The sequence below is a fragment of the Felis catus genome, chromosome B2 (genome assembly GCF_018350175.1).
Source record: "Felis catus isolate Fca126 chromosome B2, F.catus_Fca126_mat1.0, whole genome shotgun sequence".
Lineage (NCBI taxonomy): Eukaryota > Metazoa > Chordata > Mammalia > Carnivora > Felidae > Felis > Felis catus.
Window position 1 is genome coordinate 5,199,337 of NC_058372.1, and position 16,402 is coordinate 5,215,738.

General features: G+C 48.2%; 1 protein-coding gene across 1 annotated transcript in view; it reads left to right on the top strand.

The window, feature by feature from the left end:
* KIAA0319 (KIAA0319 ortholog) overlaps window positions 1-16,402 on the top strand; it is a 61,485-nt gene that overhangs the window by 44,177 nt on the left and 906 nt on the right. The window contains 10 exon segments of the mRNA XM_045057056.1: window positions 519-661; window positions 2,336-2,458; window positions 4,822-4,912; window positions 7,313-7,404; window positions 9,801-9,944; window positions 9,947-9,985; window positions 10,316-10,411; window positions 11,497-12,404; window positions 14,795-14,924; window positions 16,199-16,321. Of these exon segments, the coding sequence (XP_044912991.1) occupies window positions 519-661; window positions 2,336-2,458; window positions 4,822-4,912; window positions 7,313-7,404; window positions 9,801-9,944; window positions 9,947-9,978 (625 nt within the window). The 3' untranslated portion in view covers window positions 9,979-9,985; window positions 10,316-10,411; window positions 11,497-12,404; window positions 14,795-14,924; window positions 16,199-16,321.

Sequence of the window (16,402 nt, forward strand, 5' to 3'; positions counted from 1 at the left end):
ATGCAGGGCTCGAACTCACGGAGTGTGAGATCATGACCTGAGCTGAAGTCCAAAGCTCAACCGACGGAGCCACCCAGGCGCCCCAACAGTGGCTTCTTAATGGGCGCAGCCTCTCGAGGTGACAACAGTGTTCTGGAGTCAGATGGTGGCAGGGGATAGACCAGAAGCCACGAGTGATACACGTTAGAAGGTGACTTTCACGGTAAGTAAATTCTACCTCCGTGAAAAGATAACAATGTCACCCTGTGCATGGGTGAGTCTGTTTGCACCCATATGCCTGTCACATTCCTTATGTAAAGGTCTGTCATCAGGTGACCCCGTGGCTCTGCCATTGAAGAGCCTTCATTTGTAAATGCAAACAGGTCAATTCCTCGGCCCACAAGACGCGCCCCCACGCCCCTGCCAGACGACGCAGCCGTGACAGTGCCCCTTCTCACAGGTCACATGGCCGGCGTGGACGTGTCCCGTCGGTCACTGCCTGACCGCGTGGCTGTCCTCTCTCCTTGTCTCCTCGGCAGCACCGCGACTGTGTTTTCTGTACGGACCGGGCCGCCGTCCGTGGTTCTCGAAGCTGCCGACGTGGTGCGGGGTCTGCATAGACAGCTCCCCGAGGAGAAGGAGGATTTCTTGCTTTTCACAGTCTTGAGGGTTGACACAGCAGGTGCATTTTCCAGAGTCCCCGTGATGCAAATACTTGTCCGTTCAGAACTGTGCGGTGCTGGGCGAGACATGCGGTCAGATAAATGCAGCGAGAATCTCCCAGAAACATGAACAACTGCCCGTTGAGGTTAAAGCAACAGATTTCTTGGAGGAGAAGCAAGATCTGTTTCTGGCGTGACAGGACAGCGGTGAGGTCCCATAGTCTCTTTGGGCTGTGTGGGAACAAAGTCCAAAACTTATCTTCCTAATTAGAAATTAAATATTAAACCTAATTCCTCCAAGAATATCCCTACAGGATGACTCCTCTGGGGAGTATTCTAAAAGAATGACACTGGCCAGGCGTGGCTAAGTTTTGCTGGCACCGAAAGCGGTGTGGCATGCGAGCATTTGCTCGTGGGCGTCCAGAGACTTGTTTTGCACGTATCTCTCCAGGGCGTTTCCTCCAGCACATCTGCCAACTGCTCTCTGTCTCTGAGGAGCAAGAGCTCACGGGTCAGTCGTTAAAACTATACTCTAGACAATGGTCTTTGTCAGAAATGTCGTACTTAAGCCGTCAGAACAGTTTTAAGGACAGAGAAGCATTATGGGCCGGAAAAGCTGCGTTCACATGGTTTTTTACCTTGGACATCGGGGTGGGGTGACGATGGTGTCCCATACGCCCCTGGAAGTGGGGGCACACGCTACGTGCCTTCCATTGTACCTCCTTGTCACAGTCCCTGGCTTCTGCCCCGTCCCAGCACCAGCCTGAATCACGGGTGTGGGTGCAAACGTGCTCTCTGCTCACGTTCTCTGTTACCTTAGGAGGAACATGACTCCCTCACGATGTGGGACGTGACCTGTCCTCTAGCAGGTGCCGAGGACTGTGAGCATTACAAGGGACATAATGACATCGTGTCGTAACACTTAGCTTGTCTCAGAGACATGTCTGTGTGTGGCTGACATCCTCAGTGCTGACATGCACTAACTTAATTTTTTTTAATCCCTTTTTTCTAACTGCGAAAGGAATATCTATCTGTTGTAGGAAATTTAGAATATCCAGAAAGGCGCACACACAAAAAAATTAAAACTATCTAGATTCTAGAGCCTAGAATCCCCTCTCTGCAAACTTAACTTTTGTTAATATTCTGATGCATTTCCGTCCAGTTCTTCCATCTCCAGAAACCTGTGACACAATGAGGATAATTGGATAGATATTTCTAATCTGCTTTTAAACCTCAAACCCTACAATGACCATTTTCTCAGATTTTTTTATGATTCTCCCTCAGTAGGATATTTATGGCTGCGTGGTCCTTGATCCTGGGTGTGGTCAACCCGTCCTGTGCTCATGGACTTTAAGGTTGACTTTAAATAATGCTGTAATCACAGGTAAGTTGTTGTGCACATTTCAGTTGTCTTCACTGGATGGATTCTTAGAATTTATCTTGCTTAGGCCAGAGGGTACTACGTCCCTGCTACATTTTTAAGGCTTTTGTTTCCTGGTACGGATTGGTTTTTTCTTTCCTTGCGTTTGCTTCCTGATGGGAGAGACTCCCTGGCACCCCCACGGTACCGTAAGAGGCTCTCAAGTCAGCAAGATGCGTCCCTGCAGGGCCTGTGCTAGTGAAAGTCCACAGGAGGCGGGAGCCAGGACCCCCTGCCCACCCTAGTAGCCTCAGCCACCAACCCGTCTTTGCAGACTGCCTTCTGGAGTGCTCTAGCCACGGCCACTGCGACCCCGTCACAAAGCTCTGTGTGTGCTCTCCGCTGTGGATGGAGAACCTGATGGAATGTTACCTCCGGGACAGGGAGAGCAACTGTGGTGAGTTCTGTGGGTGCAGCTGCAGGTGAGGGGCACCGGGTCGCGCCGTTCGGGAATACCAGAAATGTGTGCCCCGCTTTGCGGCTGTAGAATTCACCCTTTTCTCACCTGAAGCCGAGGAGTAGTGAGTTAAGATCCTCCCCACCTCCCACCACAGCAGGTGTGCTTAGGCGTTTCCGGAAGACTTCCGGTGGGGAAAGTCACTTTGGCAGAGCTGATTTCGCAAACGACCCCAGCTCGGCTGAGACACTTGCTTTGGGCCACACAGGCCATTTTCAGGTCACACCCGCCGTGGCTTGGGCTCCGCTGGCGTTCTGGTGAAGTATCTCCGAAGGACAGAATCTGGCCTTCTCTTCCTGGATGTCTGGCTGGGCAGGCACCCAAAATTGGAGCCACCTTCTTAGCTGGCCAGCCTGGTGCCCTCAGGTCTCCTCTGGGGAGGAAACTATGTCAATGGCAGTCGATTTCTCAGGGTAGTTCCATTGCCTTGGAGATCCAGATGGACATATTTGGCAGAAAAATTTGAAAATAGTCAGCCCTTGGATCATTATTCCAAGGAGCAGGTATAACACTTAATGGAATTAAGCCTGTGTCTTTGGCCCCTTGGTTTCTCTGCTCCTGAATTGCCACGGCCGAGCTTTTTACACTGGCATTTGCAAGGATGTGGAAGGAATAGAGATCAGGTAGTTTCTGAGTTGCTGCCTGGCTTTCTGAAAAGTGTCTGCGTGTCATAGGCAGCCCCACAGATATGTTATTTGCTTTATGAAAACCAAGTCAGACCTACTTTGGGGGGAGGGTTGTGTTTCTTGTGCCTATGGCATGACTATTTTGACACGCCGTACCTAGGTGTCTGTGGCACTATTTTTTTTTTTAAATTTTTTAATGTTTATTTTTGAGAGGGAGAGAGAGACAGAACACGAGCAGGAGAGGGGCAGAGAGGGAGACACAGAATCTGAGCAGGCTCCAGGCTCTGAGCTGTCAGCACAGAGCCTGATGCAGGGCTTGAACTCACGAACCATGAGATCATGACCTGGGCTGAAGTCGGACGCTTAACCGACTGAGCCACCCAGACGCCCCATGCGGCATTACTTGCCAGCAGGTCCAGGGGTTCCCGAAGGATGAACGGCGTCACAGAAAATAACAAATGGACACAGACAACAGCAGTGGGTTAGACTGGCCGCTTTATTGTGGCAAACATGGCATTATGTTTGTTAGCAATTTCCTTGTAGCTGCGTCATCTATGTTTCTCGGCATTACCTAATTCTAAAAACATTCCTTTGTGTAATCACCCATTAAGGAACAATATCTGTATTTTCTTGTAACGTTCCCTTGTGCCCTTTTGCTTATTGATTAATTTCTTCATATTATTTTCATTATGTATCTACATTTGTCTATAAAGCATTTGCTTTGCTATTTTCATGAAAGGTCATCTATCTCTCAACACTGCAAGTGGAACGTTTACAGGGATAGGACTTCTTAATTGTTCCTTTGAACCATTTGCACTACAAGGAACAAAGGTATTCGCTTTGGTCTGGGGTGCCGGGAGGGAGCCAAGAGGGCCCTGGGAACCCACGCCTCATGTGCTCATGAGGGACAATGTATGCCTAGGAACTAATGAACCATTCTGTACCTTAACCCACCAGGTCCAGTTATCATCTGGAACGCCTCCTGGGGGCCAAGCGGGCCTAGTGGTTGGAGTAACTTGTATCCATAGATATGTTCCTTTGTTGCCGGAGTGGGGATTTCGAACCCATTTGTCCCCTCCTTGGCTGGGAAATATATGGGCCCATCCTTCCTTTAGGTAGAGGAGTCTTTATAGGGGGTGACAAGGGCTGGATGTGGGGCCGCACAATTTCCCCGCGGACAATTTCTTTTCCCAGTGGTTCTTTTCCCGGGGGGCCTGGTGTGGGCAATTCCCCAACTGACAATTCCCCAGGTACTTTCATTGGTAGGGGGGCTGCCCTGACCAATGCTAAGGTCAAATTACATAAAAGCGGGAGCACGAGAAGCTTTACTTATCCGTCCACTGGCCGGGCCCTGCCATCAGGCTGGTTGGATAGCTTGGCTTCCGGCAATTACTTCTTAATTCATTTGTTTTTTCAGATAATTCTGACCTTAAGTCAGCATGAAATATGCTCCATGAGGTCCCCGAAGCGATTGGACAAAAGTAGGGTGCTTTCATGTTATTTTTGATTTGTATTTGACCTTGCTCATGCTCTGCCACTGGCTCCATGAGGCGTGATCACAGGCCACAGATGGCCTGTGCCTGTAAGAACTCAGAAACATTCTTTGTGAATCACTGAGAGAACATTGTTCTGAGAGTCGTACGTAACCACGTCCACTCTGGGTTTCTTGTTTTTCAGAGTGGAGTATAGTCTCCATAACCTCCGTGGTTCTCACCCTTCTGACACTAACAGGGGGCTTGTCCTGGCTTTGTATCTTCTGCTGCAAGAGGTACCTGGGCTGCTTGTCTGTGTATTTCCCTGAAATCAAGACACCTCATCAAACGGGACTTGATAGCTGGAGTCGCTTTTGCTGGGCTTTGTTAAGCTGCTGAACCATACGATAGCCGCATTTTTTAGGGGACAAACTAGACTTTAAAAGTCCTTTATAGGAGTGGCTGACTGGCTCAGTTGGTGGAATGTGCAACTCTTGAGCTCAGGGTCGTGAGTTCAAGCCCCACACTGGGTGTGGAGACTAGTTAGAAAAAATCCTTTATGAGGCGCTGCCCCGCACAAGGCGTATGTGCCCAGATAAATGGAATAATGGCCGAGGCAGCTTCTCATTTCCTAGAAGGTTCAGCAATTCTGTATCCAATCTCATGTTGCTTGGTGTCATCTCACACTGTGTGCATTCTAACACTCCCAGAGCAGCCTGACTGATCAGCCAGCCCTCAGGAGAGTTGGGAGTTCTAGAACACTCAAGCAAATTTAGATTTTGATTCTTTTGTGTGAAGCAACAGTAGAATCTATCTGAGTTCTATTTAATGAATGCCAAACTTTCATCAAGGCGATGTGATCACTCAAGAGAAGCTTTACTTCAGGTTTTTCTTTCTTTTTCCATGGAGCTGACCACTGAGAAGGCGGTGAGCAGCCTCATTGACTGAATCTTCCAGAACTCTGTGCCCAGCCCTGTGTGAGGGGATCTGTAGAGACAGTGATTAATCAAGTCCTTAGAAGACAGTGTGGGATGACCCAACTTCCTATACAAAACACTAAATGCTCTCCAAGGGAGATATGATTAAAAAAAACGTGTATCATAAATAATAGTTACTTTTTGAAACCACTTCCATTATCTTGGTTTTATTTGTGATTACTTTCCCAAAGGTGAGGCTGGTGAAGGGGGTGGGGTGGGTACAGGTATTCAGAGGCCTCAATCCCATAGTAAAACTTCTCTGAAAGTTTTAAAAAATACAAATTCTGCAGTTTTGTGACATATCAAGCAGATACGGTCATGATAAAGTGGTCGACTGTGACCATTTATTAAGTATCTGCCATTGTGATGAGTGGCTCTGAGTGCTTTACATACATTTCCCAATCCTCCCACCAACCGTATAAAAAGGGACTATTTTTACTCCCATTTTACAGGTGGGAACATGGAGTCAGGACGCAATCAAAAAATTATCTCAGAGTTGCCCAGCTAGCAAGCACTAAATCAAGGATTAGAGGCCCAAGGTCTTGGTCACCAACCAATCAGAAAGCTGACTCAGTGCCATGAAACTGTTCTCAGCACACCTTCCCATGGCTTTGAAGCGTACTTTCAAAGAACCCCTGCAGCTTAGGATGACGCACACCCAGTGGTTTTCATGCCTTGTGAAAAAATGAGAAACCGGGTTATTGCTAATTAGTTTTGGGGGATCTGTTATATTTCTGGTTTTTTTGTTTGTTTGCTTTTCGTTTTGTTTTCTGGTTGCTAGTTTATGTTGCCTTTTCGTTCTACATTTTGGACATTCCAGGCTAGTATAGGTTCAGGGGAAAACATGTGCACCTAGGCTTTTCTTTTTCTTTCTTTCTTTCTTTCTTTCTTTCTTTCTTTCTTCTTTCTTTCTTTCTTTCTTTCTTTTCTTTCTTTCTTTCTTTCTTTTGCTTTCTTTCTCTCTTTTTCTTTCTTTCCTTCTTTCTTCCTTCCTTTCTTCCTTCTTTCCTTTCTTTCCTCTTTCTTTCTTTCTTTCTTTCTTTCTTTCTTTCTTTCTTTCTTTCTTTCTTTCTTTCTTTCTTTCTTTCTTTCTTTCTTTCTTTCTTTCTTTCTTTCTTTCTTTCTTCTTTCCTCCCTCCCTTCCTTCCTTCCTTCCTTCCTTCCTTCCTTCCTTCCTTCCTTCCTTCCTTCCTTCCTTCCTTCCTTCCTTCCTTCCTTCCTTCCTTTCTTTCTTGAGTTTATTTATTCTGAGAGAGAGTAGGGAGGGCAGAGAGAGGGGGAAAGGGAGAGTCTTAAGTAGGCTCCGAACTGTCAGCCTAATCTTGGAGGCTTGAACTCAGGAATCCCTTGAGATCATGACCTGAACCCGGATCAAGAGTCGGACGCTTAATTGACTGAGCCACCCAGACGCCCCTCCAGGTTTTTCTGAGTGAAGAATTACAAAGAAGAGCTTGTTGTGCAAACACACAGGTGCTGAGGATTCCTACCAGGGGCCTGGCCCGAGGCTCAGCCGGGAGCCTGCAGTCATGTGGGTGCTGGTGGCTGTCCTGCTCCTACGTTTCCCCAAGATGCGCGGCGCACTGGAGTCCGCTGAACCCAGACCTGGCCATGTGTGCACGTCATTCGTACAAGTGTGGACTCTTCATTCCTCCACGTGTTTGAGTTCCTGGTTCCCAGTTCCCTGAGAATCTGACCTGAGCTTTTCCCTCTTCCTCGCAGACGAGAGAGGACCGAAATAAGGAAGAACACCAGGTATGCCATCCTGGATAACATGGATGACCAGGACAGAACGGAGCTGAGGCCCAAATACGGTAAGGCGGGCTCCAGGAGGCTTACTGTGAAATCATCGGATCCAGACGTTTGCCTGAGAGTTACCTTGGGGAAGGGGGGAGCAGCAGGCTGGGGCCGGCACTCTACTTGGGAAGGAAGGCTGAGTCTGGGCTTCGCCCACACCAATCCCGAGGGTCTGTGACCGGGAGGCGTACTGTGTTCTGAGTTGCACGAAAGTGTGGTGAAGCGCTCTGAGGCCTTAACCCGTGAGGGACGTGAAGTGCCTGGTACCAGCTGGGCTCCCGCCCGGGGACTGCAGGCAGAGACTGCTCCTCAAACACATGTCCCGACAGGTTTTTCCTCCTCGTGCTGGGGCGTGGGGCATGGGACGCCGTTGCCCGCCAACTCGTCTCCCACACGCTGTGCCTGCCCGTCTGCTCCCTGAGAAACGCAGCAGAATAACACGTGGGCTTCAGCGTCAGGCATTTCTGTTAGCGGTTAGCCAGATACGGACGAACACGAAGCTCTCCCAGAAAGTGGACTTTCTTCACAAAGTGAACAGACCCCTGTGCTTAGAACTGCCTCACCCCAGTTAGCTTTCTGATTCCCCTGCATTAACTCCTAGAGACTCAGTAACCCTTCTCTGGCCCCCCGAGGCTGCTTAACACGGATTTTGTCATAACTACGTTCCTACAGAGGGACATAATCACTTTCAAAGTCGCGAGGTGCAAAACGCCCATGATGAGTTTTGAGTGCTTACCCTGCGGCCCAGCAGGTGGGGGAACAAAGCCCAGTGCCCATCTTTATAGGCGCTGACAGCCCAGAGAGGGTGACCGTGTCGGAACAAGACCTACCGAAGCACGGACGATGCCCCCGAAAGACTGACGGCCTACAGATTGTGGTTAGCGACTTCGGCGGGGCAGGCTTCACGGGCAGTGTAGACGATCGCACACGCCGTACGTGTGTGTGCTTACCATTTACATCACGTCATTTATTAGAAGGCAGATTTGTACCTAAGAGCACAGAGTGCTTTCCACTTGGATTATCTCATCCACCCTGCTTCTGACGTGCACCTGTCCTTCTGACATCCCCATTTCTATTCAGAGAACCCCCATACTTGTTATTACCAGGCTCTGAGCCCCAGTTGCTGGTGCTTGGTCAGGAGTGCCTTGTTCCCGTGCCACCCACCCTCTTGCCTAGTCTCTCGTCCCTCCGCCCACAGCGTCATTACCACCCTGCAGGCCCTTCTAGCCTCCCCTCTGGACTAAGAGCACTAACCGGTAATCATGAATTTCTTCTGTACTGCACCCTGTTCAGGCACATCACCCATTTAATTCCACCCATTTAATATCACAATAGCTCTGTGGTGGATGTACTATGATTATCCCCATTTCACAGAAGACGAAACTGAGACACAGAAAAATTTAGCCACCTGCCCGAGTAACAGAGCTGGCAAGTGCCCATGGTGGGTTGGGCCAGGCCGTCTGCTTCTCCCAGTATTTCTGGGGCCTGTCTGCACACCCCATGCCTCCCTTGTCCTCCTGTCCAAAGCCCCTACTCCCCTCATTGCATCCTCTGAAATATCACCGAAGCAACACCAGTGCATGCTTACCTCTTACTGCTGCGTGTAAGATTTATTTTTAAAACTTCCTTACCTGTTTTGAACCATCTTCTCATGAGTCTTTGTCTTAAACCCTTATCTAGACACTGTAAACTCCCTGAGAGCAGGGATCAGATCTTATAGCAGTTCTGTTTCTTATTTTGACCCCAGCAGTCACATATTCTACCAAAAATATTCGATTGAACCAAAGAGTAAAATCATGAGTTTTCATTGAGTGCTTACCAAATACTAAATACTGGGCAGCAACTTCACATGCACTGTTTCATTAATCCTCACCATAAACCCGTGGAGCAGGGGTGCCTGGGTGGCTCAGTCGGTTGAGCATCTGACTTCGGCTCAGGTCATGATCTCGCAGTTTGTGAGTTCGAGCCCCACGTCGGGTTCTGTGCTGCCAGCCCAGAGCCTGGATCCTGTTTCAGATTATGTGTCTCCCTCTCTCTCTGCCCCCCCCCCCCCCCCCCGCTCACGCTCTGTCTCTCTCTGTCTCAAAAGTAAATAAACATTAAAAAAAAAAAAACCCGTGGAGTAGATGCTTTGTGGTCTCCCAGTTTTTAATGGAGAAGGAGACTGAAAGCCCAGAGAGGTTAGGCATCTTGTCCAGCATCACGCAGCTGGTAAGTGTCACAGCTTGGGCTCAAGCTCAGGTGTGACACAGCCCACGTCGATGCTCACTAGGAACCCCAACCCGTGCTGTGTTGTGAGTGACGCTCTGAAGGTGCAGAGAGCACAGCTGGGCATGTGGGACCTACAGCCGGGATGACAGCTGAGAGTGGAAAGGCCATTTCCTCCAAGATGCGTCTGTCTGCTGCTCCCCAGGTATCAGACACCGAAGCACGGAGCACAACTCCAGCCTGATGGTGTCCGAGTCTGAGTTTGACAGTGATCGGGACACAATCTTCAGCTGAGAACGGATGGAGAGAGGGGATCCAAAAGGCTCTGTGAATGGTTCCGTCAGAAACGGGCTTCCTTCAGCTATGGCTCCGAGGACAGATGACGGAGAGGTTGTAAACCTGAAGGCCCCGCACAGGAACCCTGTAATCCAGGACCAGTCAGTGGGAGTTCAAACACAGAACTAACTCTTGTTACAATTGTGCATCAGTGTCCTTTCACACTGGGCTGGATGTGTGCCCCTAAATTTAAAAGATTGGTTTTCTTGGGGTGTTTGAGACACGAAACAAAACAGAAACATTGCTCTTTTAACAAAGATGCTTGTTAATAGGGATAAAGGTTGGGTAAGATACTAGGTATATACTGAAAAGAGTTTGTGTTTTGTAGCTGGCACAATATTTATATTACCCATGTTAAAGATTAACACCTGTTTCTATCTGCAGACCCTTAGGTAAAGTTAAACACGGATTAAAGAGGGCTGATTTCTCTTAGGAGCTGCGATGGCCTTTCAGGACGACGTTCGGAACATGCTTTCTCTGGTAGGACCCATACAGTCAGATGGCTGTCTATATTAAAGTGGTTCCTCTGAGATGTGGGTTGTCTTCTATGTAGCCATCTTTCTGTGTTCTCTGTGGACAGCAGGTCCTAGAAATCTGTGAGCTAAGTAAGAATCATATTATGAGGTCCAGAGGAGATAGAAAGGGGAGTGGGGAGAAATGACCAGTAGGTTGAAAGTTGAAGGTAGCATGTTAAAATTCCTGGCCTTTTCTTTCTCTTAGAAAAACAAACAACACTGAAGCCTCTCTTAGCCCCAGTTTCCATTAAACATGATAAAAGTGTTGATTAACTCATGGAACATTTGTTGAGTGTGTACATAGGCCATGCATTTGGAGAGCCATAGATAGTGATAATGACTCAGCAACTTTGTATATATTCCCAAACTCTGAAATACAGTCTTAATTAGGACGGTATGGCTATGATAATTGGCCCCTACAGATACTTTCCATAATAACAGATTGATATAGACATTCGTTTCATACGTTTAAAAAATGTGTTTATGTCTACAAAGTATATTTAGAAAAAGTGGTTTACTTTTTCTACCAAATAAATCTTTTAAAATATATGGGAAAAAAAACCCTCAAGCCATCCCCAACTGCAGAGCACCCCAGGGCGGTGAACTAGAGTGAACCGTAGCCTGAGAAGCTGGTTGGCTCGTGCTTGTTCTCCATCCATAGTCTTGAGGCTGGTGCCCTTGGCATTCTTTGGGAAGATTAGAAGAGAGGTGAGATCCATCACAGCACAGAGCACCAATGTCATGGCCTTGGGTGTGAATGCACGTACCTAAATAATATCCTGATGTACAAGTTTCTGTAAAACTACGATTAAACCACCAGGTTTAAACCATCAGGGTGGCAACAAGTGAGAAAAGACCCCATGGGTCTTTGAAACAAATTTAAGCTTTCAAGATGCTTTTGTTTTCTCTGGTAATAGTCATCCTCATGAGATCATCTTGTTTTTAATTACTGTATTTTATGGGGAACGGCACAACTAAAAAGTTTAAGACTATAATTTTATTTGAAAAAATAATTTCTTTGCCTTATGCTTCCACTTTCTGTGTTACTAGCCACACCCTGTGATGTCGGAAGGAAGCTGTGATGTTTTTTACACCGATCTTTATCTTCGTTAATGTGTGCCATAACCTCGTGAACAGAGTTGCATAATTTTGTGCACGACCAGAAATTTCTGGCAGCGGGGAATGAAGCAGGGGTGAAAAAGGAAGCGCACATTTGCTAAAACCTTTGTGTGCATAATGCATATGTTGTGTACTCCCAACCGGTCCTGACTGACAGTCCACCTTGGAAGGACCACAGCCTGAAAGTGGTAGATCCGGGAACTGAATGCGAAAATTTTAAGCTGTAAAGCCCATCTTTCCTCCCACCTCCCTCACTACCCAAAGACCTCCCACCCTCAACTGTTAGGAGGGCAACTTTTCCGTGGCCTTTTCGGACCATCTGTTCCTGGGATGCAAAGGAATTCCTTCGGGTGGTGAGGACACAAGACAGAAGCCTCCTTCGTTCGTCTCTCGCCTTGGGTCGGTCACACCTGCGCCAAGGCTCTGGACTTCAAAGTTGCTTCCACCGCCCCTGGTCTGTGCCTGACCACCTCTGCCTCCCTTCCACCACGGGGAACCCTGATGGCAGGTGCATCGGAGGCCCGGCAGGGCGGCGTTCGGGGCGCGGGAGCGCTGCGCGTCCCCAGTGGAGGGAACGCTCCCCGGCAGCTGCGATGGAGAAGCCGGCCAGCGAGACCCTCGCCCCTGGCTTCCAGTCCGTGGAGGAGGACGTGAGCTCCGCATTAAGGGGCCAGTGGTGTCTGTGACTGAAGAAGGTGGAGAGCGGTCTCCGGAGCCCGCCCCAACTTCACACACCCACTTCCAGGCCCTTCGCGGAACAATGCGCGCAGCCGCAGACCCCCCCCCCCCCCCCCCCGCGGGAGGAACTGCGCAAGCTCAGCTCTGCCCCCGCCCCCGCTGTGAGTTCCCCCGGGGCACCCTGCGGGTGGGGTGGAGGGGCCTGGTCCTTCGTGAGCCTGCATAGAGCTCCCAGCCGGTTCTCGGGGCGCTGGAGGGCCCGTCCCGCAGGGGACCCGCTGGTCCTGCGCGAGGCCCCCACCTCTGCCCCGACGTTAACGGCCGAGCGCCCCCTGCCGGAGGAGGCCTGCGGCTGGCGAAGGTGTGCGGACCGAAGCCTTAGCCCCCAACCGGGTTTCTCCCCACCGCGGAACCCGCGTGTTTTCTGTGTACCCCGACTGTGTACCTCCCGCGTGGTCGCGTTCCCAGCTGTGAACTCTGGAACGGTGGCGTGTCACCTGTCGGTTCCCTAAAGCCTCACAGCCGTGCCTGCCTGTTACATGGGCTGTTGATGAGCGAGCCAGCCATTGGGTTGGGGTAAAAGTCTCGGCATCAAAGCTTCGTTGACTTAAATGGTACGTGAGGTATAGCGGACTCATAATAACTGCAAACACGTAGTACAACTTGGTAAGTGTTGGTGTGTGTACAACCGGGAAAACGTCACCACGGTTGAGATGAAATTTTCTCTGACTCTTGGTAACCTCTCCCTCCCCAGGCAAGCCGATCCACTGTCACTACAGATTAGCTGGAATATCCGAGAGTTTCATATAAATGGGATCGTATAATATACATCCACTTTTGGAGCTTTTTATCCATCACGTTTCTCCTTTCCAAGCCATTCAAATGAATCCATTAGCAACTTGGACCAGGAAAATACTTGCTGAAGTAAAGAGCCCTGTAATGGGGATGGGACTACTGTGGTTACCTAAACTAGGTTCAGGGCTCCAAGGTCACCCTCGGTCCTGCCAGAGCTCTGTATTCATTCACTGAGAGACCCAAACTGCCCTTTGCGTCAAATCTTTATGATCTCAACAGTGATGACTTTCCACTATTGCAAATACATTCAAAACAAAATAAAAAACCTCTAAGTCTGAGCTCACCTGAAACTTAGCATAAACTCTTAATTTAAAGCTTCCCCAAAGCAGAAGTGTTTTCCTTTTGATCTTGGGGGAAAGTGAAACGTTTCCTGGCATCTAGAGAGAGAGCTGTAGTCCAGAGACTTCCCTGAAAAACTGGTCATTCCAAAGGGTCGCAGGCAGGGCCTGGCAGTGCTCCATTTCTTTCTCTGGTGCCCAGTCACAAGGTGTCCCCAGTTTGTGAAGATTCAGCGAGTTCACTTACATACGCTTTTCTTTGCATGCACGTTACACTTGAATGAAAATTTAACAAGAAACCTGGCCAAGTGACTGTACTTTCAAAGCCAGCTAAGTATAAAGAGATAGGAGGAGGGATTTCCTTGGTGGGGGTGAGACAGCTCTGTATCTTGATTGTGGCAGTGACTGCACAAACCTACCTGCTGATGTGCTTAAGTTGGATCACACACATCTAAACATACATGAAAACTGGGCAGACTGGCAGAAGGACTGACTTAATAGTATGATACTAATTTTTTTTTTTTTTATTTTTGGGACAGAGAGAGACAGAGCATGAACGGGGGAGGGGCAGAGAGAGAGGGAGACACAGAATCGGAAACAGGCTCCAGGCTCTGAGCCATCAGCCCAGAGCCCGACGTGGGGCTCGAACTCACGGACCGCGAGATCGTGACCTGGCTGAAGTCGGACGCTTAACCGACTGCGCCACCCAGGCGCCCCTAGTATGATACTAATTAATGTCAGTTTCCTGCTATTGGTTCTGTAAGCAGTAGCCTCTGGGGGAAAATGGGTGCAAGTTACAGAGGAATCTGTTCTTTTTGCAGCCTCTTGTGAATTTGTAATTATTTCAGAATAAAGGGTGGAAAGATGTTGAGAGGAAACACATTCATGATTAACAGGGAAATGCTAAAAGCTTTTCCGTTAATGTCAGGAACAGGTTAAACAAAAATGCAAAGCCAGCTTGTCTCCAGCTAAACAGAGAGTCTCCCTTTTTGATACGAGTTTAGTAAATGGACAAATTTCCTGTATTTGAAGCCTACTTAGTATTATCACCTCTGTCCTGAAGGTGATGAGCCCAGAGTTGAAGGCCTGAGTCCTTAGCACAACAGAGAGAAAGCTCAGTCTTCCCTAATCTGACCAAGTACCTGCAAAAACATCCGTGTCCTCGGACACTGGGACAGAGGACTGTCTGTGGCCTAACCTGTGGCGATACCATTCTCGTTAGCTGATAAAAATAGATAAACTTGCAGACTGCTAATTTCCAAACTCATTTCCATTCATTTATAAATAGCACGTGCAAATAGAATATGTTGGTTAGCTTTTCCATGCTCTCAGAATAAGTAGGACCTGCTGTTTTTCCAGAGAGTTTCCCAGACCTCATAAATGAAGACCACACTAATTTGCTGTTTAATTTGTTGCAGGCTAAATTAGAAACAAAGCTGTAGCAGGTGAACATTTACTGAGAGAATGGAAGAAAAGGTAGGAAGATGGAAAATAACGCTTCTAAGTACTGGCCTAGGCCGAGCACGTAAAAACCCCACAAATTAAGAGGTAAGTGGAGAGTTTTCTGCTGGTAATGAAGTAATTTTAAAAATCAAAATGAAGAACAGCTTCAGTGGAAAACTATGCATTGTCTATACACAGCGAAGGGTTATTTCCTGGGTTATCTGGTTCTCACACTCATTGCCCTGGAGGCATTTTCTGACTTTAACATTGTAGAGAAGAAAGATGCCAAATGCAAATTCTGTCTGTCCTAGAATTTGACTGATTTCCCTCCTGCACAGTGTGTTTCCACTTTCTCGTCCATTTCAGTGTTGTGCATCCATACAAGTTTGGGGAGCTTTTGGCTTCTCCTTTTCACTGGTTATAATACCCTTACCAGGTTCCTCATTAATGAGTTAAATACAATACTACAATATGCTCATTTTTTTTAAGTTTATTTACTTATTTTGAGAGAGAGCAGAGGAGGGCAAAGAGAGAGAGAATCCCCAGCAGGCTCCGTGCTGTCAGCACAGAGCCCAGTGTGGGGCCCTAACCCACAAACTGTCAGATTATGACCTGAGCCAAAATCAGGAGTCCAACGCTTAACTGACTGAGCCACCCAGGCGCCCTGCCCCGTGTTCATTTTTTTTAAAAATCAAAGAAGGTGATGGGGCGCCTGGGTGGCTCAGTTGGTGAAGCATCCGACTTCGGCTCAGGTCATGATCTCATGGTCTGTGAGATCAAGCCCCGCGTCGGGTTCTGCGCTGACAGCTCAGAGCCTGGAGCCTGCTTTGGGTCCTGTGTCTCCCTCTCTCTCTGTTCCTCCCCTGTTCATGCTCTGTCTCTCTCTCAAAAATAAATAAGCATTAAAAAAATCAAATCATGGGGCGCCTGGGTGGCACAGTCGGTTAAGCGTCCGACTTCAGCCAGGTCACGATCTCGCGGTCCGTGAGTTCGAGCCCCGCGTTGGGCTCTGGGCTGATGGCTCGGAGCCTGTTTCCGATTCTGTGTCTCCCTCTCTCTCTGCCCCTCCCCCGTTCATGCTCTGTCTCTCTCTGTCCCCAAAAAATAAATAAACGTTGAAAAAAAAATTAAAAAAAAAAATCAAATCAGGTGAAAAGAAATGCATGAGATCAATGGAATGACAAAGAGAGGTATCCAGTGGCACTGCTCTTTCTTCTAATGAAAAATCTACCTTTGTTCAAGGTCACATTCGGCAAGGTCACATGAAATTTCTTAAAATATAAACGAATAGTGGGTGAAAATATACATTGTTAAAATAATTAACAGTGATTATATCTGAAGAGCAGAGTTTCAGGGAATTTCTTCCCCATACCTTTCAGTATCGGAAAAACCCAAACCTGGGAAAAAGTACATAATGGATTAACAGGAAGAGCAGAAGAGTGAGGCTGGCAAATGTGGAAAGCTGGAGAATATGCTGTTACGTGGCCACACTTACAAACCAGGTATGTTTTCCGTTCAGTTTGGCAAATATCTAATGAGCTCAGATCACAGGACAGAGGCCGGGATACAAAATGTCACCTGCA